The sequence below is a fragment of the Pagrus major genome, chromosome 19, assembly GCF_040436345.1.
Source record: "Pagrus major chromosome 19, Pma_NU_1.0".
NCBI lineage: Eukaryota > Metazoa > Chordata > Actinopteri > Spariformes > Sparidae > Pagrus > Pagrus major.
This window is the reverse complement of record NC_133233.1, coordinates 17236452-17263825: the sequence shown is the minus strand read 5'-3', so window position 1 is coordinate 17263825 and position 27374 is coordinate 17236452. Positions and strand designations below refer to the sequence as shown.

Sequence of the window (27374 nt, the reverse complement as noted above, 5' to 3'; positions counted from 1 at the left end):
TACATTTTGTACCCTGTGTTTTTTAGAGTGTGTAATCTTTGCTCTTTTGTGTGAAATAATGAATAGTTCAGTGTGTATAAGTACATTTTATTGTAGGTAAATGATTAAACATGACAATACAATGTAAAATCCATCCATTGGTTAAAAAATAAATGTAGAAATGTTACAAAAAATGGGTGCAATTTGCAATTAATAGCTGCTGACATAATATAAGAGATGACAACAAATATATATGGTTACGTTTCATTGCAGAACAATATATAAAGTCAAAATTGTAACAATAATGTATAATAAAATCTAACACTAAAAGTTGATTAGTTGTTACAGTATGTAGACCTAATGTAGAAAAAGAGCTACAACTCCATAATTTGAATGTCTTTATATACATTTATATGTGTCACAAATGTAGTCCTGAGAATATTTGGATCCTTTTTTGAAACCAGTTCTTGATTTTTAGCTGCACAATAAAAACTCATAGAAAACAACAAATACTGTTTTTACATTCAGACCACATCGTCATAGTGAGAATATAATTCACTGACGTCCTGTCTACATGATTAAAAACTTTGTATGTTCTGTTACTTTTGCAGATTATGAAAATGTGTTTAATACGTGCTACATAATCCTACAAGTCTGAAAATGCTTAGAATATTTTTATAGAATATAAAGCAAGTGCATTCTACTGTAACTAAGAAACATTAAATAACCTGTTTTCAAAGACAAAGGTTTGGTCACCATGCAGTGATCACTCTGCATCAGGTGTCTTCAGAAGCTCCTCCTCAGCTGCCTCAGTGTATGAATCACACATTTCCACTTTGCTTTCTTCAGTCGCGTTGGTTTGACAGTAGTCATTGGTCGACTGCGTCTTGCTCTCATTCTGTTTTGCCATAGCGGAAATGTCCAGAACGGTCGCTGCATTCTGGTAGTCGCTGGATGTCTGGTCGAGCATGTTATGGTAGAGCTGAGAGCGGTGAGAAGTTGGTTAAGAAAAGGAATATGTTTGGATTAAAATGCTTCTTAAAGATCTGATAAAATATGCGATAAAGCAACAGGCCTACCTGCTCCTCTCTGTCTGTCAGCTGCTCACCGATAAAGGACACCAGTTTGGAGAAGGATGGCCGGTTGCAGGGATCCAGAGCCCAACACTTACACATCATCCCGTACCTGGAGAGGAGAGTCATGGAAGAAAGGAGATGAAAAATTCACAGTAGTTCCTGTATCTGAAACAGAACTAATGTCTATTGTTTCTTCCACTTATCCATGATATCCAGCAGTTAAAGGTAGCTGCACTACTGTATGTTTGATCTTTAAGAAAGTGGAAGAAGTATGATTGCCCCCCCCCGATGCAACTGTTGGCCACCTCGCTAGCCTAGTGTCATTCCCAGCAGCTGCATCCATCAGCATGCACATTTATAGTGTTTTTACTGCTACTCTTAATTGAAATTCATGTGCAAATTATTCAAATATCAACCATAGCATAACAGTGTGCAATAACTGGTGTGTCCATTTACTAGAGATACATAAGAGTTAAACCACACAGAATAAAGACACCTACACAGACTCGTTGGCGTAGTATGGACACTCCATCTTAAAGCCCCTCTCAATCATTGAGTAGAACGTGTGATCCACCTTCATGCCCGGGTACGGAGTAACACCTGGTTAGACAGACAGAGTCGGTGTTAATAACTGTACAGGAATTGATTGTGTGCTTGTTTTTACTGCTAACGGAGGGTGCTTGGTGAAGGCTTACCGAGTGAAAAGATCTCCCAGAGCAGAATGCCATAAGCCCAGACGTCACTCTTCATGGTGTAAATCCCCTGGAAGGTGCTCTCTGGAGCCATCCACTTCACCGGCAAGCGCACCTGACCGACAGCAGTCAACAACATGATGTGTGAGACTTGATGAAAACATATCCAGATCGTAGCAACCAATGAACTATGTGAACTAACAGAAGTATCATCTGACGTACATTTCCTCTCACAACATAGTTGGAGTCGTTGTCGATGTCTCGGGCCAGTCCAAAGTCACCAATTTTCACCAGTCTGCCCTTTGTCACCAACACGTTTCGAGCTGCCAGGTCTCGGTGGATGCACTGCAGAGAGACAGGAGCCCTCGTCAGGATCTTTACTTCAGTCACACCACATGTAACCCACAAAGAGCAGGCCCATAACTTTAACTTTAACTTACTGCCAGAGTAACCGCTAACTGCTGCTAACTGTATGTGCCGTTAGTTAGTTAGCTCGGTTAGCCATGCAACTAGCAGTCCCGACTGGCAGCTTGGACACCGGGGTTAGTGTTTGGCCAGGATTGGCCAGAACTACCTGGCTAGCATGCTACCTATCTACAAAACAATAAATAGACTTGATAATCGTTATTTCTCCCAATTTTGTTGATAATTCTGGTTGATTTTTGAACCATAATTCTTACATATTGCACCTTTAAACTTGAACATTTGATGTTCTTTGTCGACATGTAACTGGCTGGGGTGACGTGAGTTTAGCAGGACAGCAACTGTGTTAATTATTTTGTTGTTATTAAAATTAAACGTATTCAGATTAAAACATAATAAGAAAACAACCAGGAAGGGTTTTTTTCATATCTAGATCCAACACTGCAATTAAAACATGTATATTTGTGAAATAAAGTATCTTTTTCTTTATTTTTATTAAAATGCCCAGAAAAATGACCTAAAGTCAAAGTTAATATCATCCGATGGGCTGTTTTGTTTGATAATCAGTCTAAAACTAAAAAATGATAGATAAATAGATGATTACTTCCATATAATACATTAAAAAAGAGCAGAACTTCACAACTGAGCTGCTAGAACTGGGGACAATGAATTAAAGACAATTAATTTGAATGATTAATTAATCGTAGCAAGCAGTTGTTGATTAGTCTTCTGTTGATCAACTAATCCACAGTGTTTGTCTACTTATTGTTTCTTTGTTGTGAATCATCAAGTGTGGAAACTAAAAAAGCATCAACTGTGTGTTTCCGTGTGTCCGCGTAGTGTTGAAAGATGTAAATGTAGAGAGTTTCCATAGTGTTGCCCTTCCTCTCTTACATTCTTGGAGGAGAGGAACTCCATCCCTTTGGCCACTTGGAAGGCAAAGCTGAGCAGGTCATCAAAGGTCAGGGTTTGCAGGTCCTCTGTCTGATCATCCAGGTGTTCGTAGATTTCTGGGTCTGCAGATAAACCAGGATCAGTTAGGATCAACATTTGCACTGTGGATGTAAATTTATTAGTTTATCTGTTTGACAACATGTGTGCAGGTGGTACTTTCTACCTTCAAAGCCGTCCATGTCACCTGAGTTGAGGGTGAGGAGGGCGATGTCCTCCTGCCCTCTGGTGGTAGATCCGTACATAGGCACGTAATTGTCCACAGCTTTGTCCAGCTCACTGAGAAAACACAAACGTTGTAATGTTAAACCAGACTTAACACACTTTGTTGCCCGTAATAACCAAACCGTTCCCTCCTGTTGTTCCTACCTGGAGTTTTTCTTGGGCTGCAGGTTGTGGTAAAGGCTGCTGAAACGGTCCTTGTTGAAAGCATCAGTCACAGACTTGTGGTAGTGCTCTCTGTTTCTCTTCAGGTAGTTCAGCAGATCTCCATAACAGCAGTACTGGAAAATCAGGTATATGGGTCCTGTATCGGAAAAAATACAAATAATAATCAATATCTAATAGTTTCTAACGCAATATAATATAGTTATAAGCTGATATGAGGTCATTTTAGGTTGTTTTGTATTACTACAACTGTGTTTTACTGCATTATCATTCTTTCTCTTTTTATACACCAGTATTCAGTTACAGGCGACCACAAGAGGAACTAAAGTTGTTGATAAATTTATTAATAAACACTTCTCTAAAACTACATTACACATACATGTAGTACATAACTGTAGTATATAACTGCCTATAAATGCAGAATTTGTGGAGGTTAAAGGTTGTTAAAGTAGACACAGCAGCAGTAGTAGTAGTGGTGCAGACACAGCACTATGCTACAGTCACTCTTCAGAACATATGAAGTCATAGCACTAGATGGATCATCCCTTCTGACAAAGGCTACCAGCCTACTTGTGATAAATGCAGACGTAACACACAAAACTTGTTTTTATCAGCGGTAAATGTACCTGAGTCTGTGCATGCGCCGAGCAGGTTGACAACGTTGGCATGGTGACCGATGTGAGTCAACATCTTGAGCTCTGACATCAGAGCCTCCTTCTCCACCGTCTGGTGTTTCTCTGCAGGGTCAAATACCACATCAGCTACTGAAATGACCTCCGTGACATTTTTGCCTGTCACTCACGGAGTAAATATATGAAGCCCTGACCTTTGAGCATCTTGACGGCCACCTGCTGTGAGACTCCAGGCTTATTGATGCCGTAAGCTGTCGCCTGGACCACCATGCCAAAAGCCCCAGAGCCCAGTTCATCACCTAGGGAGGACACAGAAACACTCTGAGTACAACTTCATCTGGATTCTTGCTCACATTGACCTTACAGGCCAGTGTAGCTTTATTTGCGCAATGTAGTAATAACATAAGAAATTGTGGAAGTGGTGGAATGCAACTCAGTACATTTACTCAAGTACAGTTTTGAGGTACTTCACTACATTTATTTAACAGCTGTAGCTACTAGTTGCTTTACACTTAAGATTGTTAATATAAAAACACTGGATGAAGCACAATGCACTGTTAAAGATTGAACCAACCACAACCACAAGTATCAAACACTTGCTGGTTCCAGCCTCTTAAATGTGAGAATTTTCTGCTTTTCTTTGTCATTTATGATAGTAAATGAAGAGTCATTGTTTTTTTTGGACTCTTGCTTGTATAAAAAGAGGGCATGTTTCACAACTTTTTGACATTTTTTAGTCAAACCAATGACTCCCAAAGTGTGGGCTGTGGCCCACTGGTGGGCAGTGAAGGTACTGCAGGTGGGCCACAGGAGGTCATTTACATTAAGTAAGTAAGTAAATAAGGTATTATTCTTTATTTATTTTTAGGGAAACACTTCCTCTCTGTCTCATATGTTGATCAGAGTTGTGATTAAAATTTTGGGTGACTCCAAATCGGGCCACATCTTTCTTAAATTTGGGAATAGCTGGTCTAAACGATTTGTTGATTAATTGTAAAAAATAATTGGCAGATTAATGGATGACGAAAACAATCATTAGTTGCAGCCCTAGATGTCTATGAGGTTTTCTCAGTTCCACTAAAATATGATTTATCTCTCACCTCTCACATGGTTTCTGTACACAACTATTCAAGACTCCATAATTTCACAATTTTATGAAAGTCAAAAAAAAAAAAAAAAAAAATTTAGAAATTTCCCATCAATCGTCTCATGAGAAGCTGAAACTGTGTAATGTAGTTCAAACTAGAAGTAGTTCCCAGTAGCTACAACAGTTCCTGCTGCTTACACACTGATGTATCAGTATTAACAATGTAATATATCAGTCAAATTTGATATATTACATTATTTACTTAGGATTTTAAATGCAGGGATTTTACAAGTAATGGAGTACTTTTGTATTGTAAAGCTGCAAGTGCTTCAACCACCACTGAAGCACCGTGTTTAAATCCTGATATTTTTCATACCCAGTTCCAGGTTCTCCCTGGGAAACTCCCATTTCTGGTCGTACTCAAAGTCCTTGAAGTTTATGTAGATGTAATCATTGTCATTGGGTCCGACCACCTGGATTATCTGAAGCTGGGGCTGATACTGAGGTTTCTATTGGAAACACAAACGTCAATAGCATAATTTCCTTGTGTGTTTGTTTGTATATGTGTTTGTGTGTATAAGTGTTGATGTGTTATGTATACCTTCTTTTTGACAAAGTACATGAGCGCTATGCTGACTACTGTCAAAGCCAGAAGCAGAGCGAAACTGCCCATTTTCAGCACCATTAAGCTGCCGACATCATCTTTCAAACCCCCTGAAAACAGTGATGAAGGTCAGTTTCTATCGACAGTCGTCAAACAACACAATTTAATTTCATGATTTTGTAATGTGAAATCGATCTCACCATCTTTGATCGCTAATGGCAGTGTGTGGTATATGGGGTGGTGGCACCAGGAACCAACTGTGTTATTCAGGCAAAACTTTACTTGTTGTCCGCCCACCCGAGATCTGCTCAGAGAGCTCTTGATTGTCTTGGTACAGACGAAATCAGAGTCTGTTTGAGAGGCCCCTTGGAGCTCTTCCCAGGAAGAGTCTTCATCGCAACTGTTACGAGACAAAGAGAAGGGACTTGAGGAAATCTGAATCTGAGCGTGTGTGTGCAGATCTGTGAGATCTGACAGTGAACGTACCTGTCATTGGCCGAGGAACAAGACTTCCAGGTGTAAGTTGCAGGCGTTAGACTTACAGTCTCAATGGTGAAGGTATCATTATCATAGTTCGGACTGAATTTGAAATGTGGTGTGTCTGAAACAAAGTAAGAGGACCATAAGCTCTGTTCCATGTAAATGATCATTGTACATTTTAAAGGATCACTATGTAGTTTTTGGGAAAGAAATTTTAATCAGAGGAGAAAGATCTTTATTGACTGAATTTTTTTTGCCTAAACAAACTCTCTTTGTTTTCATGACTGAATAACTGAATAAACAACACAATTTCATATTGTTTTACTGTGATTATATTTGGCGGACCCTGCCACCTTTCAAGCTTCAAACAGTGGTCTGGGGACCTTATTTTCCTCTGAGAACAGCTTGTTTATTCAGTTATGGGAGTGAGTTTGTATTATTACCTCATTAATATTGTAATTATTAAAATTCTGAGAATTGAATTTGTTCCCCAAAACTATACATAGTGCCCCTTTAAGACATCAGATGAACACACACACAATAAATCTCTCTTACCCACAACACACACTGATATAGTCCTTGTTTCTTTTCGTCCTCCAGCCTCCAAGTGTAACTTATAATCTCCTGATTTGAGTGGATCACACAGCTTCACAATCCTGTGAAGACATCATGCATATAAAACCATCCATCCACAATAATATAGCTCATATCACATGATTACGTTTCCAAATAGTCTGTTAATACTGATGGAAAGACTTTAAATGTTTTGCATTGCTTCATTCGTCTACCTGTGTTTTGTCACCCAGGTGTCCCTGACACATTTAGTCATAGTTTTATTGGGAGCTTCCCAGGAACAGTTCTGAAGCACCGGGTGGTAGGAAACGCTGGCTTCCAAACAGGAGGTGGATGCATTCTGAGCTGGTAGGTTCTTGGTCTCATCCAGCTGGACAGAGAGGAAACCCTCAGCTGAAGCAACGCAAGAAAGAAATCAGTAAAACATGATACAAATAGGCTGAAACAAGAGAGAGAAGAAGAAAAAATCATTGGTAACGGTTTGAAGAAAAAAATGTGTTCTACTTACCCTGAACATGAACGTAAACAGACTTGGCTTTATTTTTTGGACCCTTGCAGGTATATGTGCCAGTGTGGTTCACACTAACTGATCTGATGAACAGGTAGGCCATCCGGCTGTCATCATGTGAGTCACTTCTAATGCATATCTGGGTCAAAAACAGAAATATTTGTGTAAGGAAATAATTCAAATTTGTTCAAATGAAATTTTAAAGAAACTCTCAGTTGTCTCAGTACCTCCTCTTTGACTTTTGATGGGCATGCTAATGTTTTGGCGTCCATCATTTTGCTGCCTTTTTCCCACCCAGGTGATGGAGACCCCTCCTGCTTCGTTCTGCAGCGAAGCAGTAAAGGCTGACCAGGGCTCACGGTCACATTAGAAACCTCATCATTTTTAATGAAGTCAGTCTCTAGGTCTGAAACACAAAGTAGGACCTCAAGTTACACAAAAAATGACAGTCACGTACTTTTCTTTTATTTACTCTCTTGAATAATTTGCGACTGTCCGACTAATCAGAGAACTTATTATAGATAAATCCTGAGTAGGATGTATTTAATGAATTTGTTGAAATATATAATTACCGTAGTCATACAGTTGGGAGCATTCTTGTCCTTCAGCATTAGTAGCACAGCACATCACTCCGCTATCAGGATATTCACTACTGGATAATGAGCCATTTGCCACTCCACTGTCTTCAGGACCATTTTTCCCCTGTTTGTTTCTATTCAAAAGTGAGAGAAACATCATTATTTAGAAAATCTTACAAAGATTGTTAAAATGTTTTCTCTATAAAGTGAGAGTCAGTAGATTACATCAAACATACTCTAAATTATGCATACAAATGTAATGAACAACAATCTTACCCAGACCATTCAAGCGTGGGCTTGCATCCCTCAGAGATGCATCTGAAGTCAGGAGATCTAAATCGGCTACGTACACCTTCCAATGTCAGGAGTGGTTTTGTGGGACGTGCTAGAAAAAAATTGTATGTAATGTAATTGTAAATATAGTTTCATAACAACTGGTATATCAGCATCAAATGGTTTAGTGTTTGTGTTGAGTTGAGCATTGCAGTAGAGAGCTGTTACTCACTTATTACTACATGAAGGGACACAGTCATGGAGGATCTGGTGTCATTTCTGGTTTCACAGCTCAGTGTGTACTTCCCTGAATCTGTCTCTGAAAGCGGTGGTAGGACCATGATGTGGCTCCCATTTCTGGTGAGGTTTAAGGAAAAGCTCTCAGTCTAATTATATACACTTACAAAAAGGGGGGAAAACACACCTGAGTGCACACACACAGACATTTACTTACACTGTCTGGATTGGGTCTTCTCCTCTACTCCAGTGGCAGACAGGGTGCTCAGAGACGTGTTCCAGGGAGATGATGAGTTTCTTACTGGCACACACCTCGACGCTGACGGGACCAGATGAGTTCAGGTAGTCGGCTGGAGCAAAACACACCTCCTGAAAGACACGACTCACCATTTAGTCAAGTAGTAGCATGAATATTTTTGCATTAATCTTGCTGACGATACTTCTGGTTTTTACAGTTTCTGGCTTGTGGTGTCATTTTGGACATTTGAGAAGAACACATGACCTTCAAACCTGCGTGCTGGTTTTAACACCAGGACCCTGAAACTGAAGCAGGTAAAAGGAATCCAGCCATCATTAATGTTATTATTTACACCTGTGCTTTTCCTACTGTATCACGTTAAAATAATACCTTTAAAACGGGGGGATTGTGTCAGGGCCTCCACCTTTCTAAGGTTATACTAAAATGACACATCAACTCTCAGACGTCAAACTGGTGAACAGAAATGAAACAGGAGTAAATTTAGTCACGTTTGTCTTATTTCCTTCTCTGATGTTTTAGTTCACCTTCCCTGAACACCGGAGCTTACCAGAGAATAAAAATGTCCCTTAAATCAATGATGTTTCAGAAAAATACAGCACTCAGAAATACTAGTACATACATGTATATTTAATTTAAATTGTTAAGTTAAAACATAGCATGGATTCTGGCAGATTTTACCTCATGACTGGGTACACAGGCTTTGTTACTCGTCGTCACACCATCAGAGCGGTGAAGCTCGATGGCACACAGCAGCAGAACAGCTTGAAAGACAGAAAATTGCAACTTTATTTCCAATGTTTGTGTACGTATTCTGAATAAGCAAATAAAAAAACAGAAAATTGTGAGAAATGCAATTATAAAGACTTGGGATTGGTTGATTTAACAATTAGTCTATTAGAAAGCATTTTCTGGTTCCAGCTTCTTAAATGTGAGGATTTGCTGCTTTTCTTTTTCACTGATGAACGTAGATGAAGATTTTTTGCTTTTGGACAAAAGAAGCTGTAGTTTTCACTTATTTAAAAAGCATTTTATAGACAAGATTAAGTGTGAAAATAATCTATTAAAACGACAGTGAATAAAATCGTGCAGCTCATAGCAAGACATAATAACAATAATGGAATAAAGTTAATTGCTTAATATGTGTCTTTCCAGTTGTTTACTTTATTGCTTAAACAGCAAAAACAGTAAATCAGATACACTATTATTTCATTCTAGATTATAAAAGACATTTTTAAAATGTTAATATGTGTCTTCTACTACAGGGCGTCAGAGATCAGCCTCTCAACACAAGTAAGCAAGGTTCCTCATCCTGCGTCGTTGAACTACAGCTGAATGTTGAACCAAGAGTTTCACTTGACTCCGATGCAGACGCGTGATAGTTTAATAATTTTATAAATATTGTTAAATTGAGGACCTCAGCCTAATCCTGCAGAGCCAATAGCAGCTTGAAATGGTCTGACTCACCCGCTATCATATCTCTCTGCCTCGGCATGATGCTGCGTGTCCGTCACTGTCACATACTCATGACGGCCCGTGGCAGCGAAACTTTGATGCAGAAGATGAGAGCGAGTGACTTTTAAACGGGGGGAAGTGTTGCTGGAAGTGATGACGCCCGTCTGATACTTTCAGTGGCAAGGCCGACAACTTATCATGAATGTGCAGGAAACTAATTTTAATGTCGCAAGGGAATATTACACTACTCAATAGGTGTCTGAATATGTCATTTGTGTTTTTATTGGCATATCCATATATGCACCCACATCCCTAATTAATTTTGAGTAGTGTATGACGTTTTGGGAGATAATAAAATCAATTATAAATACAATCATGTGCAGTGAAGTCGTTATGAAGTCACATTTAAAGTCTTTTATGGTGTTTATAAGAAAATATAGGAGTGATACAAATATTTATAAAGAGAGGTGCGATCCTTTTTTGTGTTTTCAAACAGAAGAGTCATGATTTGACATCTCTTGTGCTGTATGCATATTTTTAAAATATTTATTTTTTAAGTTTAAATTAAACTTACTCCACCTTGTCGCCATCTCTTTGTGCTTTATGCTCATGCATTTTGTGCAGGTGTATATAAAGTACTACATGCAGCAGTAATCTGCTCAGGTTGAGTTTATTTGGCAGTAAATGTCATTCTGATTTTAACCCCAGCTGATGGCTGAATGCACATCTGAGGAGCACCGATCCTGCAAACTTGGAGATTGTTTGCATCACAATAACACCACAGCGCTGCAAGTTCAATTTGCAGCTTCATTTGCAGCAGGTAAGTGCTGCCAAGCGATGTACCCACAATGCAAAGCTATGCTAGCTGGTCTCTAGCAGAGCAGCCTGACTGGGAGCAAAAAACAACAACAGGCTACTTTGCGAAGAGGGCAGCTGCATGGATAGCGACAACAACGACGACCAGGATTCAGGCGCATGCAATGATATTTTCGTGAACCAAAATGCATCGTAGCCTTATAATGTGAGTACTGTAGCGTAACAAGTGATCTCCAGCAGCTGAAGCGATATTAATCCGTACCTTTAAGGGGAAACTGTTTGCAGGCTAGCTGGCTAGCTCGCTAGCTATCTGCGTCTCTCTATGTGCGAGTGTCTTCCGGCAGCAGCGGCGGCGGCAGCAGCGGTGCCATGAACAGTGGACTCCCAGCTTCAGCTGCTCCGCTCGGGGGTGCCGGGATACCCAATGTCAAGGTGAAGTTTTGCCGATATTACGCGAAAGACAAAACCTGCTTTTATGGAGACGAGTGTCAGTTCCTGCACGAGGATCCGTCCATGGCAAGCTTGCCGCTGCACGGTGGCGGCGGTAGCCCCGTCCCGTTGTCTATGGCCGGGGGTGGCGGGACGCCAGCGGGTTATTCCCTCGGTGGCTCCGCGGCGGCCTGTCCGGGCAGCGGGGGGACCGGTGTGCCCAAGAAGGCCGAAACATTGGGGCCTGCAGGCACGTCTCTGGAGGGACAGCTGTTAACCAGTGAGTAACAATTACAGTTGGACAAGGCCTCACACGGGGTGCCTGACTGTGACTTTACTTTTGGGCCTGGTTGGGCTTTGTTAAAATTTAGCCCGAGGATTCACTGAGGCCTCTTCAGCGTTACCCCAAAACAACGTGGGTAAACTCACATTTAGCTGCCAAACATGATCCACAGTCTTCTGTATGCAGCTAGCACAGCTTGTGCTTTTTAGCTGTCTTGTGAATAGCTTTGTCTTCAGGTGGTATTAGTTGTGCTTTTTAACAACACAACATTATCCATGCTGTTGCAGCTTGCACGGAGGAGGCCTGCTGTTTTCTATGACAGCTGTGAGTGGGCAGAAATCCGCGACCCACTAAACTTAGCTAGTGTAGCTAACTAGCCAGCTAGCGTTAGCTAACCTAGCGTTAAATTGACCGCTTTAACAAACTTTAATGTGTTTGGCTTTGCCTTCAGGTAGGCGTTATCTGTTTTAGTACAGACGCCGATAGTTACCTCTAGTTAAATGTTGTACATGTGAACTGTAGTGTTGCTGCTCAGATGTGCTATAAGTTAATGTTTGCTAACATTAGCGTAGCCACGCTAGTTGCTCGCGGAGCATTGTTTTTACGTTGTGTTGTCGTGTTTTCCAACGTATGCAAACAGAAAACACCAAACATTCACATGCAACTCCGAAGACAACCACGTCCACCGTAACTTGAAACCAAAGAACACCGTAATTGTTGTTAAAAACTTTAGTCACTGATACTCCTGGTGGATATTGCCCTGCGGCACGCTGTAGTAGTGGCTCACTCTGCACTGCTGGAACTGTTTACATGATTTGTAATTAGCTCTGATTGGTTAAGCAGAGAGTAGTGCTGTCATTACCATGCACACTTGACCTTCTGGTCCCTTTTCATAAACAGAACTATCTCTCAGTAGTAACACTCTCGCTGTAGTTAGTATTTGCTAAACTTTTGTTTCTGTCATCCACAGTCCCAGGGATGGAGGGAGCAACCCTGAGCGATGCCAATCTTACCAACTCTTACTTCAGCAGCAGCTTTATTGGGGTCAATGGGTTTGGGAGCCCAGCGGAGTCTAAATACTCAATGATGCAGGTTGGGAAGCTGTAGATGCCCAGTATAGTCTATGTACACAAAAACTAGTTTCAAAGTTTATGTTAGTGTGGTCACATTGATGCTATAGGTATATATGGCAGTAATCCATTGATAAACATGTGCCTTCAGTTGTTCTGTTGATGTTGCTCTCTGTAGCGGATGACTACCAGCAGCAGCTCTCCCAGTCTCCTCAACGATGGTGCCAAGAACTTCAGCCACAGCACTCATGGTAAGACTCTTACAGAGCTCTGTGGAGCAGTACTCGGCACTCATTCATTCATCAAAGTGCCACTGCTCAACTCCTCGCACTCTCTTTGGTCTCCCACAGAACCAGTGAACTCCCCGACATCCTCACTGTTCAGTGATTTTGGTGCTCTTAGCATTTCCCAAAGGAGAAAGGTGAGCATACAAGCATCTCGTTCAAAGACAGTGAACTATTTCTGAGCTCCTTTTAAAGTTCAGTTCTGTTTTGTATGTGCAGATACTTTGAACCAAACTTGGATTGATGTCCATTTTCGTATTTCCAAGAGGTAGATTTCATGTTTGTCTCTTTGCTATCAGGCTCCTAACCCAACAGCAAGTGAGTTCATCCCTAAGGGAGCTCCACGTATGGCCACCATGGCTCAGTCCACTGTCCAGGCCTTCCCCTCACCTATCTTCCCACATCCTGGCCTCAGCAGCTCCACAGCTGCTGCACTGGCTCCAGGTGAGTTTTTTTTTTTTTGCAGCATTACCAATTGAGAAATCACCCTGCTGTAGCTGCCTTTCCCTACTTTATACATGACTCAGTTTTGTTTTCCATCTTAACTCTCAAATTGTATAGTTCAGCAAGTTTGGGAATTCCCGCTTGCATATAGTGCTACTGATGAAACAAAAGCAGACCACTTCAGGCGCTGTTGTTTTCTCAGACATTTTATACGTTTGCACCAGTGAATGCAGCATGTCCTTTCCTAAAGCAATGTTTCTCTTTGTCTCTGATGTTAGGCATGTCTCTGTCTGCGGGCTCTTCTCCTCTCCACTCCCCAAAAATTACACCACACACCTCACCTGCTCCTCGCCGTCGCAGTCACACCCCAAACCCTGCCAACTACATGGTGCCCACCACCGCATCGGACCAGGGCACTCACATAATCCAGAAAGAGACTGTAGGGGGGACCACCTACTTCTACACAGACAACACCCCAGCACCGATGGCAGGGATGGTATGTGTCACACAAACTCTGTATTTCAGTCAGATAATTCTTGCAGACTAAAGCGGTGAAAGACAACAGTCCTAACCGCACGCACCAAACTGCATTAAAATCTATCTAGTTTTAATCTGCTGTTTTTTCATGCAGACCAGCGGAAACACTGCGTATCTTTAAAAAAAGAAAACAGTCATTTGGGCCAACTATCGGTTATAATCCAGCTTCATATGGCGTTGTGTTATCATTTTAACGATCGCCTCAAATCTTAGTCAGAGTTTTGTTTCATCATATCCATTTGTGTAGCTGTGAGCTTATAGTTAAAAAGACAATACACATGTGATCACACAGGTTTTCATTTCTCAATAAATGGGAAACTGTCATTTTCTGGTTTCATTGCAGGTGTTTCCTACCTACCATATCTATCCCCCCACGGCACCCCATGTGGCTTACATGCAGCCGAAAGCCAACGCCCCGTCCTTCTTCATGGCTGATGAACTCAGACAGGTACTTCCCACTCGCCCTCTTTCCTTTTCACTAAATATCTACCCTTTCCTCTTCTCTGGAGGTGTAATGTCTGATGTGATTCCCTCTTATTTCTCCTTCAGGAGTTGATAAACAGACATCTGATAACCATGGCACAGATTGACCACTCAGAGAACCCAGGTAAAGGGTCTTCTCTTTCGTCACAATGAATGGTTGTTATTCAATGCCAATACTTTGTGTGTGCAGCAGAAAGAGGCAGGCTTTAAAACCATTTTATAATTCATGAAAAAAGACTTTTTTGGTGCTCTGTTGTTGGTTTGCATGTAAACAAACCTGCATTGCTTACTTAAACTAAGGCGTTTCTGTGGAACTGATTTCGTCATGTTAGTGCGGAAGGGTTTTAAAATATGTTTGTGGTCTTTTGGTGTTTGGCTTCCAGTTACCCACATTTTTTTTTTCTTCTGTGTCTGTCACGCAGTGGGTTTCAGCTGTGAACGGTGAAATGACATTATGATATGATATGAGACCAAACTGTGTAGGAAATGTATGATGTATGTTTGGATTTAGTATTAATAATTTTTCATATGGGCTATGACCTAGATTCTAAGTTGTTTGTGCTGTAGGTTGAAACTGCTTCTGTTTTTGGCAGATGTACCATCTGAGGTGGACAGCTACCACAGCCTGTTCCCCCTCGAGCCCCTCCCCCCACCAAACCGCATGCAGAAGACCAGCAACTTCAGCTACATCACCTCTTGCTACAAGGCTGTCAACAGCAAGGATGACCTGCCTTACTGCCTGCGGAGGATACATGGTTAGAAATGTGACGATGAGCAAATGTTTTTCAAAGAAGCATCAACACGTCTCTCAACCAAAATAGCCAATGTGACAAATGATGGAAGCGTGTACTTATCTCTCAATATGACTTTATTTACGAAGTGAGAAAGCAACCAGCAGGATGAGATAAATGCGTGCTTCTGAAGTGTTTCAGTATTTTAAAAAGTTATTACACTCAATGAACCAAAGTAACGCATACTTTCAGAAAATGTATTGGAAGCAACTTAAATTGCATTGGAAAAAAATTGCCGTATTGGAATAATCGTTCAGTTGAAACCGGTTTTCTGGCATGATCGTTTGTTCAGCAAAAAATTCAATAAGCAGTCATCTTATTGTTTGTAAAGACATTAACATTGGATTACTTTTTAAAAGAAAATTAATGCATTGATGTTGTGCTGGGAAGACAGACAGACTATATTATTCTTTATTGTTGATGAGCAGTGCAGGACAATAAACATGAAATGCATGTGTTGCCGGGCTGCTGTTATCATATTTTAAGGTGGCACAGGATTGTGTAAATTATCCCTGTTTATTTCTAATTCCCTATATGTCTGTTATTTATCTTGAAAATGTGTCCAGGTTTCCGCCTTGTTAACACCAAGTGCATGATGCTGGTGGACATGTGGAAGAAGATTCAGCACTCAAACTCTGTAACACTGAGGGAGGTCTTCACCACAAAGGCCTTTGGAGATCACTGTGAGTGTACCGTCATGTGCAGGACTTGTATATATTTTATTCTTTGTTTTTGTACTTCTTTGCATCAGTATTGGAATCGTGCTCCATCTACGGTGGTTATTTGTCGCTAAAGTTTTGCTTTGTTAGCTCTTAAAGGTTAGCATGAGCAATGAAGTACTTAATTGGCTGTTGTACTTAATCCTTTTGATTGTCTCATGATGGTAAACACTTTAGGGATGATAATGCAGGACCGAACTCTAACTCTTTCCATTTCCATCTTTTTGCCTTAGCGTTGGTGTTCTCCTATGACTTCCATGCGGGTGCAGAAACCATGTTCAGCAGACATTTCAATGACCCAGCAGCAGACTCGTACTTTACCAAGAGGAAGTGGGGTGAGTTGGTTTTACCTCCCTTCCTCCTTCAAGCAGCAGAAATAAACTTATCATCACCTCTGATCCCCCTCTGCTTGACACATTTCGAGTTTGTTTTTACTTGTTTGCGAATTAGGTCATCCGCCTCGATCTATATGGGTGTGTTTTTCACATTTGCATCGCATGCGGGATGCTCGCATCTGACACGTGATGGGCTCAGTTGTGTGTGTAGAATGAAATAATTGGTTGAGTTACAATAGAGACAATTTTTCCAAGCAACTCAAAGGTCTGAAACTACTCTGGTGGATGTGTTAGGAGTCTGATGTGTCCTAGTTTGACAGTTAATGTGTGTGTCTGTGCAAGAGAGACATGGGGACTTGGAGGAAACTGTGGCTGAAACTGATCCTAGGGCAGGTGCTGTATGGCCTACCTACAGGAATGCAGACAGAGGAAGCAAAACCATTTAGACCCTGGGCTCTGTTTAGTCTGTAGCAAACACTGATGATAAACAATAATGTATGAACTGTGCAGAACTGCATGGAGAAACATACTAAAAAATGCTTTGTGTGTGCACCTCATTGTGATGGGCCTTTAGGGGAAACAGACATTTCAGCCATCTGTGGTATTTTCGGTGTGAAGTTGTGGCTTTTACTTGGTAATACACACCCTTACACTCCTCTGACAAATGTTACCCAGCGTTTTGTTTCTGATAAGAGTTGCAGGGTGTTACAAGTAAGAAAAAGTTCTGAGCTGATGGGGAACAGGATTTCTGAGAGCAGTGAGGTGAATTTCCTCTCATTCATGTTGTTCATACTAGAGCTAAAGTGGTTGGTCAATAGACAAAAAAGGTATCTGCATCATTTGAATTGCCATCTAAACCATTTTTAAGAAAATAATACATTTGTCATTATGGCTTAGCTTAAAAAAAAAAAACGGCAAACGTCCAGCTTCTCAATCGTGAGGATTTCTTTTTATATGAGTATAAACTGAATATCTTTGGGTTTTGGACTGTTGGAGAGACAAAATAGGGGCTTTTGTAAATCGGCTGGGTATTTTTCCCCATTAGCAGACATTATGGAAACCTTTGATTTATTGAGAAAATAATCTGCAGATTAATCAATAAGTGGAATGCGGTTGTTTTGACTGAAAATGACGTGTCATACTGACATCACAACTGTGACAGACCGCTTTTGCCTGAGGAAAAGATTGCCAAGGAAGTTAATGACGGTTTGAGGTTTACTTCAGCAGAAATTTTCTAACCCTTGTGGCTGCATATGTGTGATAAGATATGTCTTCATGTACAGGGCAACATGAACCTCCCCCGCCAAGGCAGCACGCAGGCCTGCTCCCTGAGTCTCTGATCTGGGCCTACATCGTCCAGCTCAGCTCGGCCCTGCGCACCATCCACACTGCCGGCCTGGCCTGCCGTGTCATGGACCCCAGCAAGATTCTTATCACTGGCAAGACCAGGTACACACACATACACACACATATATAATGCCTCAGCAGACATCGCTCAGCATGGGTCAATTAGTTGCTGATAAGAGCCTGTTGCATATAACCATAAATGGTAGTGTACTGAAGGGCATGAATTTCAATTTGAGGTTCAGAAAGTGTAGATATGACTGCTAACTGTAAATGCATTAAAAGCAGAAGAGTATTTTCAGTTCAGGCTTCCCTTTTCCCCTCACAACTGTGTGGTTGTGCACACCCAAGACCACTATTCACTCAAAAAATTTGAATTGTGAAGCTCTGCAAACTGTTGACAGTCATCATCTCTTGTCTCTGCAGGTTACGGGTGAACTGTGTTGGGGTGTTTGATGTCTTAACTTTTGACAACAGCCAGACAAATCATCTTGCCCTAATGCCACAGTACCAGGTACTTCCTATGATGCAGGTTGTGGTCAACTACACATTCAGTGCATTCAGAAGTGTCATTATGGTGTATTAAGTGTAGATTGAAGAGGGAAATAACGATTTTAGCATAAAGCTTCAACATAATAAAATGTGAAAAAAGTAAAGGGGTCTGGATTTCTGAATGCACTGTAAATATACCTTACAGAAGAAGTGGTGGATCTGCTTAACATCTCCTGCATGCGTGTTTAAAGCTCTTTTAAAAACGGGACTTTATGAGTTGTATATGTATTTCCCTGTCATGTGTGCCTTGTGTTCTGTAGCAAGCAGACCTAGTGTCGCTGGGCAAGGTGGTGCTGGCGTTGGCGTGTAATTCCCTGGCTGGCATTCAAAGGGAGAACCTGCAGAAGGCCATGGAGCTGGTGTCCATCAACTACTCTTCAGACCTCAAGAACCTCATTCTGTAAGAAAGCGAGTGCAGCATTTCAGACACCACCTGTAAAATGTTGTGCAAAATCAACCTAATACCCGCCTCCGTCAGCTCAGGTTTAGGACATTGATCTTTTATCTCTGGCTAACGGGAAAGTTCTGGTAAAGTCCCCCCGTCTCCGCACCTGTTTGCAACAGCTTCTTTAATTTTCCTCTGGCCAAAAAGACGTAATCCTGTGTTTGCGTGGCAGTAATGCTGTATCAAGGCTGTAACTATGCCCCTAATTATAACATATGTCAGCCCAGGATGTCTGTGAAGAAGTTGTGATAAGCCTTGTATTAAGAAGGTGCAAAAACCCCCAGTTTCACACCTAATATTGCCAAAAATAATCAGCATGGAACCTCAAATTACGATTTAGGCAAAGTTTAGAATGCAAACTACATTCGTCAGCATGTTTTGAAACCATTTTAGTGTCTACATCACTCGGATATACTGCATATCTGATATCTGACTATTTCCAAGAACTAAGACTGACTAATCAGCCACCCACACCACTTATGTTGTTCATAATGGTAGTTGCATCGGCAGTTGCTTCATCTGCACTTGAGATATTTGGAAGATAATGTCCACAGCACTTTGTATACAGTATTTGAGACAGAAACATCGGCAGTGGATGTTATTTAACGTTACTTTTCTTGCAAGAAAAAGTTAGTATAGATTTATGAATGGAACCGTACAAACGTATTCTGTGAGGGAGGAGCTGAGAATCAGTCTGAAGATTCCAGTTATTTCAATCTAGAAGTGCGAAGTCGAAGGCAAATTCACACTTTGTCAGTAGCCTCTGACTTGTTTCTTCTGAGCTCGGTTCCAACAATAGAATGTTTTCAAAGCAGCCCTTTTGAGATCAAAAAGTAGGTAGACACAGGTGTTACTAATCACATTAATTTAGGCTCACATAAATGGAACAGAACTGTCATTATTGTCATTAGTAACACCTGTCGTTTCCTACTAATTCACGCCAAACTGGCTGCAGTGAAGAAGGTCTATTCACCGTATTTCTCCAATATGTGTTGGAGTTTACACCTGATGTTTATAGCTACCAAGTGGCCAACAAAATCTATGTAAATTCCAGGTTGCTCTCAATTTAAGGTAGCAACAGACAATGCTTCCCCCTTAGCGTTTCTAAGTGATATTAATGTTGGCGGTACTGTTGCAAAGACAAATGTATTGTTTCTGTTTCTCAGTCGCAAATAACAACAACACAGGACAAAAAGTTTAGTTTATTCAATAATTCAGTCTATGATAGATGTGGACGCCAGTAAACCTTTCGTTTCCCAGGTGACCACGTGCCCGTAGCAGACAGGATTGTTTAGTGATAGTGAGATTTAAAGGGAACTAATGTAAACGCAGATGGTTTATTATTCTTTATCCATTACATTGTCTGATCAACATTTACTTTATAATGATACATTGAAGCAGAAAACTTCTAAACGTCTATTGCCAGTTTAAGTAGGCATGAAGGTTCAGGCTTTACACTGACAGTGCTGTTAACATACTGTATGTTTTTAAAGAAATCTCTGCAAACAAAAATGTGTGGAAGGTGAAACTTGATAACAGTGAGAAGAACTCCTGCACATTCTCTTGCTTACCACTGAAATGATCATTTATTAACACAACTTTCAGATCAGTTTCAGCCACAATTTCATTTCAGCAGCAAATACAAGATTATTTCGGTCTGTCCGACAGTGTTGGAACTTATCCATAGTCGACCTATTAAAATGTGTCTGAAACTGCTCAACCTTTCAAGTCGTAGCAGTGTTAACTTTATTGCCTTTTGCACACGAGTAGGGCAGAATTTGGTTACCCACAAAAAGGCTGCTTTGACTTGAGTGTTGGTGTTATTGCACTGCAGCCTTTCCCACTCACCTGAACTTTGATGTTTTTGTGCAGTTATCTGCTGACTGAACAGTCTCGCCTGCGCAGTGTCAATGACATTATGCCGATGATTGGAGCCCGATTCTACACACAACTGGATGCATCGCAGATGAGGAATGATGTCATTGAGGAGGACCTGGCCAAGGTACACGAAGCAGCACTACATTTTGGTTTAGGGATTGTTTTCAAAAACTCAAGGGGTGAGACTGAAAACGTGCATGAGAATACACGTTTCAGTCGTGCTATCATCAGGCTGATATTCTTGGGTTGGGGCCGGAAAAAGGGCATTGGTTTGGTGAGCTAAGAGGGAAGTTGTGTACACACAGGATGTTCTATGGTATATTGTAGGCTTCAGTCTCGTCTTGAATTTAGTTTCCCCATGTTAGAGTGTGAATGTGTGAAACAACCCCTCACCTCATCTTTCTTCTCGTTAAAGCCCCAACTTCCTCTTTATGACCCGACTCTGTACACATCCACCAAACAAAGTAGTTTGTGTTGATGTTTTTACCTCCTCCTCAGAGAACAGCTGAAGATTAGAGCAGTGGGCCCTGAAAAACAAAGTAGCTTTTCTGGTAAAACCGGCTTGTGATCTGCTGATATCTGTGCTGGTGAGGAGCTTGTCTCCTGTTTATCAGGCCATCTCTGCTATATGTGTTAGCTGAATGTGTATTTGTGCACAGGGAGTAGTAGCAGTGTTGGTAATTTGCCTTGTGAGCATATTTGTTGACAAGTCTTTAAGATTTTAAAACTTTTTGAAACACAAAACACCAATTTTACAAACATAAATGTGTGAAGAACACAATGTGTGTGTTGGGTCCTTTATCAGTCCTAACTGACTCAACCGTAGCATGTTGTAAGATTTCATGTGAAGTGTCGTAGGGCTGTCATGGTGGCTGCTTCATTGCCCTACTGTTATGTAAAGCTGCTGGCTTGAGGTAAGAAATTCATGTTAACCACCGGTGCACATATAGTGTAATTATCCACCACGACATCATCCATGGGTTTGTGGACTACTGTTTTAATGCCTTAAGTTTGGCATTTCGGTCGTTGCCATCTTGTTTTTCTGGGGCCCGAAGTGACCGTCTTTGTTTGAGAGTGCGGACTTTGGGAGGATATCCTGAGAACTTGATGACACGCCGTGGTAGTGACTTGTCTTACTAATTAGTAATTTATCATGTTGTTTTAAAGAAGATTTGATACTAGTCATCGAGACCTTAAACTTATTAGGAAACCGTTTGCTGAGGTAATGAATTAAGTGAGAAATGGGCTCCTTTTCTCATAAGCTTACATACTATCTGACTTCTTTTTGCAACCAGTCGAGAATGCAGGTTTTAGGTGCTTTGCGTTTTCTTCACTTTTCAGACCGGAAAGCTCTGCCCCATTTTATACAGTCATGTCACACGTCATGTCACGACTGTCTTACCTCAAGACAGCCAACGTAGCCATCATCTACGTCACATTATGACTGAAAATAACCTTTTTGTGCACGTTGTAATATTCACATTTTAAAGATGTACATGATGTATTTTAAAATCAAAATGTATTTGATATATTGCACAGCCTTACTTTGAAATGTAAATATATTACACAAATTCAAATGTAAGTAATTGCAAGGTTGGAGATTTGCTGTTGAATAAAAATGCCTCATGCACATTTAGTCGTTATTGCAAAGTGTTGAAGACGATGTGGAAGTGACTGTCAGATACAGCTGTAACGGTCTCTAGATGCTGGCCCCCCATAAAATAAAATATTTGACAGGGTGAGACAGGCAGAAAGGAGGAGGAGGAGAAAAGAGAGGCAGGAGTAAATTATGTCTGCAGAGGTGAAACGTGAACTTCAAGTTGTTGAGTCAAAAAAAACCAAACATATTTTCATCTGATCTGTAGGTGTCCATATTACGGCAGTTAGCTCTCAACACATTCAAACACATTACTGGATTCATCAGTGATGTTGGAGCTGGCCACTGTTGATAATCATGAGAGACTCCATACAGAACTAGATGTATTTAGAAGAAATTGCAGCTTCTTCTGGTTGACTTTCAGTAAGGAGGAAGTGCCTTCTGGAAACTGTTAGAAAACAGGGCGCACCACCATGTATGGACAGTTAGTCAAGTGACAGAGGTTTCAGTTTCTGACAGTGTTCCCTGCAGGGATAACTAGCAGTCTTATTTTAAAGGGGTCTTTCGTTTTTAAGGAGGGATTATGACGTACACCTCTGCCTTTTGATATTAGAAACGTGCTAATTCTCAATTCATTAATTCCTCTTTTTCTCTTTCTTCTGCATTAATTCATTAATTTGCTTGTTTGCATTTTTATTTATCTCCCAACCTATTGACATACCCAATAGCATATGTTTCTCTTTACAGCTGTGGTGCTGGAAAATCTAAATCACAACAGCCCTAAGACAATGTTAATACTGACTGTAGATTTGTTTTGTTTGCTGATAAACCACAGCCTCCATCAACACAATCATTTCCTACTTTGTGCCAAATTCAAAGTTTGTGCCAACTAAATTTTAACTCTGGTTTTTGAGTTTAAAGTTTATGGTTTAACCTCACTAAATTCCAGCAGTGTGCCATCTGTGCATCTCTACTTTAGGGATGCTGATTGCTTAATCTTTCAAAAAATGTTTGGAACTGCCGGAGCTCCCAGGTAGATGAATGGGTAAAGCAACATAACTGTGTTGCATGTCATACCTTCTTTCTCCCCGACTGTCCAATGAAGGCAAAGAATCGTATTTTAAAACATGTTCGCGTCTGAATATAAATCATTGTTTATTTGCAGGAGGTACAAAATGGCCGTCTCTTCCGCCTGTTGGCCAAACTGGGCACCATCAACGAGCGACCAGAGTGAGTAGCTCTTGTGTAAAGACCGGCCAGTTTGTGACTTGTGTTTCTGTTACCACTCTGTGACCTTGTGTTATGTGTATCAGGTTTCAGAAGGACCCGACGTGGTCGGAGACGGGCGACCGCTACCTGTTGAAGCTTTTCCGGGATCACCTGTTTCACCAGGTGACAGAAGCTGGGACGCCCTGGATCGACCTCAGCCACATTGTCTCCTGCCTCAACAAAGTCAGTCAGCTTTCTTCTTTTTTTTTATTTTATTGATGATATCTGAACATACAGAAATCTGAGTTGTCCTCTGTAATGAAGTCAGGAATGCAAAGTGGCAAATCTTTTTTAGAACATCTGTTCATGCTTCATTTGCACTGGCAACCTGCATGCATTTGCCAGCTGATTGCAGAAGAGAAAGATTAAAAGTTGGTCTATTATCGGCTTCCATCAGTGACATTTGGTATTTGGTTACCAGCTGGTTGTGAGCAGGAGCAGCGGAAATGATCTTGCAGCACATTTAAACTAGTTTGTTTGGTGATTTTCTACTTCACTTCTCTGCTTTCCATCGCTAACAAACATACAGTATGTGAGCAGATCTGTGTGTTAAACTGCAGCATTTTGCGCACAATCATCATGGATGTACAAACAAGCCCAATCCAAGTAATATGCTAACGCAGCCCTTTATAAAACGAGTATTATAACAACCTGTGAAGCTGTTTAAAGCTGTGAACTTTCGTACCACACAAGTATTTGACCGACATGTTTTTGAATATCCACATTAAACTCACACATTAAATATGCTTCATAGGCTTATCCCTGAAAAAGAAGGTTGTCTGTAGTTCTATAAGAACTCTTCCTGTCCTTTTTTATTTCCTCAAAGTCGGAGCTTTAACGAACAATTATTTGTTATAATCGATCAATTTTCTACTTTTCGTTGTCATTTATGATGGTAAATTGAAGGTCTTGAACTGTTTGTTGGACAAAAGAAACAAATTGAAAATGTCACTTTGGGCTCTGGGAAATTGTGATGAACCTTTCTTCCTAATTTTTTTTTAACATTTTATTGACTAAACAATTCACCAATTTAAGAGTCAAAATAATCAGCAGATTAATCGATAATTCTTTAGTTGTATTCCTAAACTAGTTTGGTGTAGCATAAGATAAAGTAAATCCTCACATAAAGCTATAAGCTACAAAAGGAGAACATTTGGCAATTTATTTGCCTGAAAAAGACTTGCATTGATTATCTAAATAGTTACTAAATGACTTTCTGACTAAATAGTTCATCATTCCATGAAGTCCTCTTTTAAAATCAACCATCATCATGTTCAATTTGCAATGCTTTTTCTGTTATTGACTGATTTCTTGTTGTGTTTTTACAGCTGGACGCGGGCGTTCCTGAGAAGATCAGCCTGGTGTCTCGGGATGAGAAAAGTGTTCTGGTTGTGACCTATTCGGACCTGAAGCGCTGCTTCGACAGTACCTTCCAGGAGCTGCAGGCTGCAGCCTCCGGCTCTCTGTAGCGCCCTCTTCGGCCCGGGGCGGGACTGCCCGGACCTGGAGCACACTATTGCACTACAGGGGAGGACCAGGCTCGCGGAGATGACATCAGCATGGCGAAGGCAGCGGGGCAGGGCTTCGTGAACCTCAGTCACATACACTGACCCTGTGACACCAGGAAGGCTTTTTCTAAAGTGTATTTTTTTTAGTTTTCCTAAACCCCGCAGCTGAAAATAGTAAAACAAAAGGAAAAAAAAAAACGAAAAAGGACAAATACGGAAGCTGTGACGAACGAGTAAGAGGACATTTTTTTAGATTTGGGGAACAAAACGAGAAACAAAACATGAGTTTTTGAACTTTTTTCCTGCTTTTGTTGTTTATTTCTACAATTGGGGTTTATTTTTCAGAAAAGATGCACTAAGATTTTAATTTTTTTGTTAATTTTTGTTATTTTTATGAATATGTGTGAGTGGCCTACAGGGTGTACAGAGAGAGCTAAAGTCACACACACACATGGACATAAATACCAGAGCAGACTAAGAATGAAAAAAACAAACAACAAAAGAAATCCAGCTTTTCTATTGACTGTCTCACTTCCGGCTGGAGACCACACCCCTTCATTGTGACGCACTAGGAGACGGGACGCACCACTCGAGGCATTCATTGTTGCGGGATGGCACCTGTTTGATGAAACAGGCCAGCCCACCTTTGCCTTGGTTGTTAGTTCCCCCTTCAGAAAGGACAAACCACTTGGGTGGGTGGGAAGGGTTCTTAAAACTGGAATTAAAATTAATGGATTCTGACATTTTAGTTCAGAGGATTGTGGAACATCGGGCTCATATGCGTGGGTGGGTGGGCTAGCATGGACTGGGTCTTCGGGGGGTAAAGGGTGTTTTTTTGTTGGCACTGAGGAAGGGGTGTCTTCTCCTGATGCCGTCTACGAAGTGTTTGTTACGTATGCAGCAACCGCCTTCGGTTAATGGACGCTATGGTGACATGAACTGCTCAAGGATGGGTCATACTGGTTTGGCTGTCCAGCACTTGGGAGTAGCCCATGGGTGGGGCCTCTGTTGAGGTGGAGCCACAGCTGCCTCTTTGTGGAATGTCCTTATTTTGTCCCCCACCCGTCCTCCTATCCCACCAACGTCCCCCTTCTCTTTCTCTCTGTCACTCTCCCCTCTTCCTGCTTTTATCCAAAACTTCACTTCCCCTCAGGGGATCTCGGCCCCTCGACATTTGAGAAAAAAGTGACGCTTTTTGTGATTTTTCTAGCTGGTTTTTCTCTTTGCTCAGATATTGTGCAGGAATGCATGGTGGGGAAACAGGAGGGCAATTGCCTCAATTCAATTCTTTATTATTCTGTGGACCAATTCCAGCAGGGGTTTAGGGAAAGGGTGGAGGGCGAAGGAGAGAACAGGATCAGGGCACCAACAGTTTTTTTTGTTGTTGTTTTATTTGAATTTTAAAGATCGTGATATACAAACGTGCTGGAGACAAAGCAGTGGCTGCTGCCTGTTGCACTCACTCGAACGGCTTGGATTTCTCTCAGGACGACAAACAGCTGGAGGGGCCCAATGATTGAATGTGTTTGGCCGTCATTGGCCGCCCCCTGTCCAGTCAGATAGATGAGCTACAGTGGGAGTGGGTGGGACGTCTTCAGATTGAGGTTTTTTTTTAAGGAAGTTAACATTGTGGAGATCATGCTGTGAGGGATTTCATGTTGCCCTTAAGCACAGGTCATATTCCGCTGATGATTTGAATCAAATTGACTGAACCTGCTTCAAAGAGATCAATCCGAGCTCTCTCAACCCACTGCTCTCGATTAGTTCGTCTTGGTCTCAGTAGCTTGTGGCGAATGTGTACGGACATAAGACTGAAGAACAACAGGGTCACATAACGAACCAAACTGTCAGATATGAGACAAATCATGATGAAAGGGAATAAACGAGAGCGGTGTCTTGGCTGAAGTCGATGGTCTGTACTCGAGGGCAACAAACCTGCAGGGAGCCAGCTGTGTTAGATCATGTACTACTTCCTCTGTTTTAGTGAAATGAACAGACAAAAACATATTTGGTGAATGTGGTGCTTTAGAAAACCCTCAACACACACAAACACACACCTTCAGACGCACACACACATGATGCCCCCCAACTCGATCTACACAATGTCAGTGCTCATATCACTATCTTCCACATCATAACACACACTCCAGTTAATATTAGTGACGACCATCTTCTCCTCCCCCACATCAACACACCTACAATCACCATCTTAGTATGTTTTATGCCCCTCTTGTGTTCATTGTCTCAAATTTTGCAATATTTGTGTGTACAGCAGTATTTTAATAAAGAATACCAAAACTGATACATGCTGGATCTTGTCTTTTTTTTTTGCATTTGGGGAAGATGACAGCTGTTAATGTGTAAAAGTTATACTGTTAAACACATTATAGAAGCAAAAA

At 41.1% G+C, this 27374-nt stretch overlaps 2 protein-coding genes across 6 annotated transcripts; one reads left to right on the top strand and one right to left on the bottom strand.

Annotated features, from left to right (window-relative positions):
- Positions 1–71: 71 nt before the first annotated feature.
- flt3 (fms related receptor tyrosine kinase 3) lies at positions 72–10357 on the bottom strand. Its single transcript, XM_073488350.1, has 24 exons — positions 10204–10357; positions 9418–9500; positions 8698–8849; positions 8476–8600; positions 8247–8355; positions 7965–8104; positions 7620–7798; positions 7393–7531; positions 7100–7277; positions 6867–6967; positions 6318–6432; positions 6032–6231; positions 5829–5941; positions 5604–5736; positions 4335–4439; positions 4135–4245; positions 3491–3647; positions 3288–3400; positions 3065–3186; positions 1970–2092; positions 1751–1862; positions 1556–1655; positions 1059–1164; positions 72–961 (listed from the first exon to the last, which is right to left on the bottom strand). The coding sequence occupies exons 1-24, from the start codon at positions 10229–10231 to the stop codon at positions 746–748; spliced, it is 3060 nt and encodes a 1019-aa protein (XP_073344451.1). The 5' UTR covers positions 10232–10357; the 3' UTR covers positions 72–745.
- Positions 10358–10885: 528 nt separating this feature from the next.
- On the top strand, positions 10886–27277 carry pan3 (poly(A) specific ribonuclease subunit PAN3). 5 transcript variants are annotated; one of them, XM_073488353.1, is made up of 18 exons: positions 10886–11011; positions 12690–12811; positions 12968–13040; positions 13140–13210; positions 13373–13517; positions 13796–14013; positions 14398–14502; positions 14604–14661; positions 15131–15292; positions 15895–16011; positions 16281–16382; positions 17666–17831; positions 18153–18240; positions 18539–18678; positions 20596–20725; positions 23364–23428; positions 23512–23650; positions 24796–27277. In XM_073488353.1, the coding sequence occupies exons 1-18, from the start codon at positions 10903–10905 to the stop codon at positions 24934–24936; spliced, it is 2151 nt and encodes a 716-aa protein (XP_073344454.1). In that variant the 5' UTR covers positions 10886–10902; the 3' UTR covers positions 24937–27277. The 5 variants fall into 5 exon arrangements, with proteins under 5 accessions (XP_073344454.1, XP_073344453.1, XP_073344452.1 ...); XM_073488352.1 differs by lacking the exon at positions 10886–11011 and adding an exon at positions 11064–11716; XM_073488354.1 differs by lacking the exon at positions 10886–11011 and adding an exon at positions 11074–11212.
- The last annotated feature ends 97 nt before the right edge of the window (positions 27278–27374 follow it).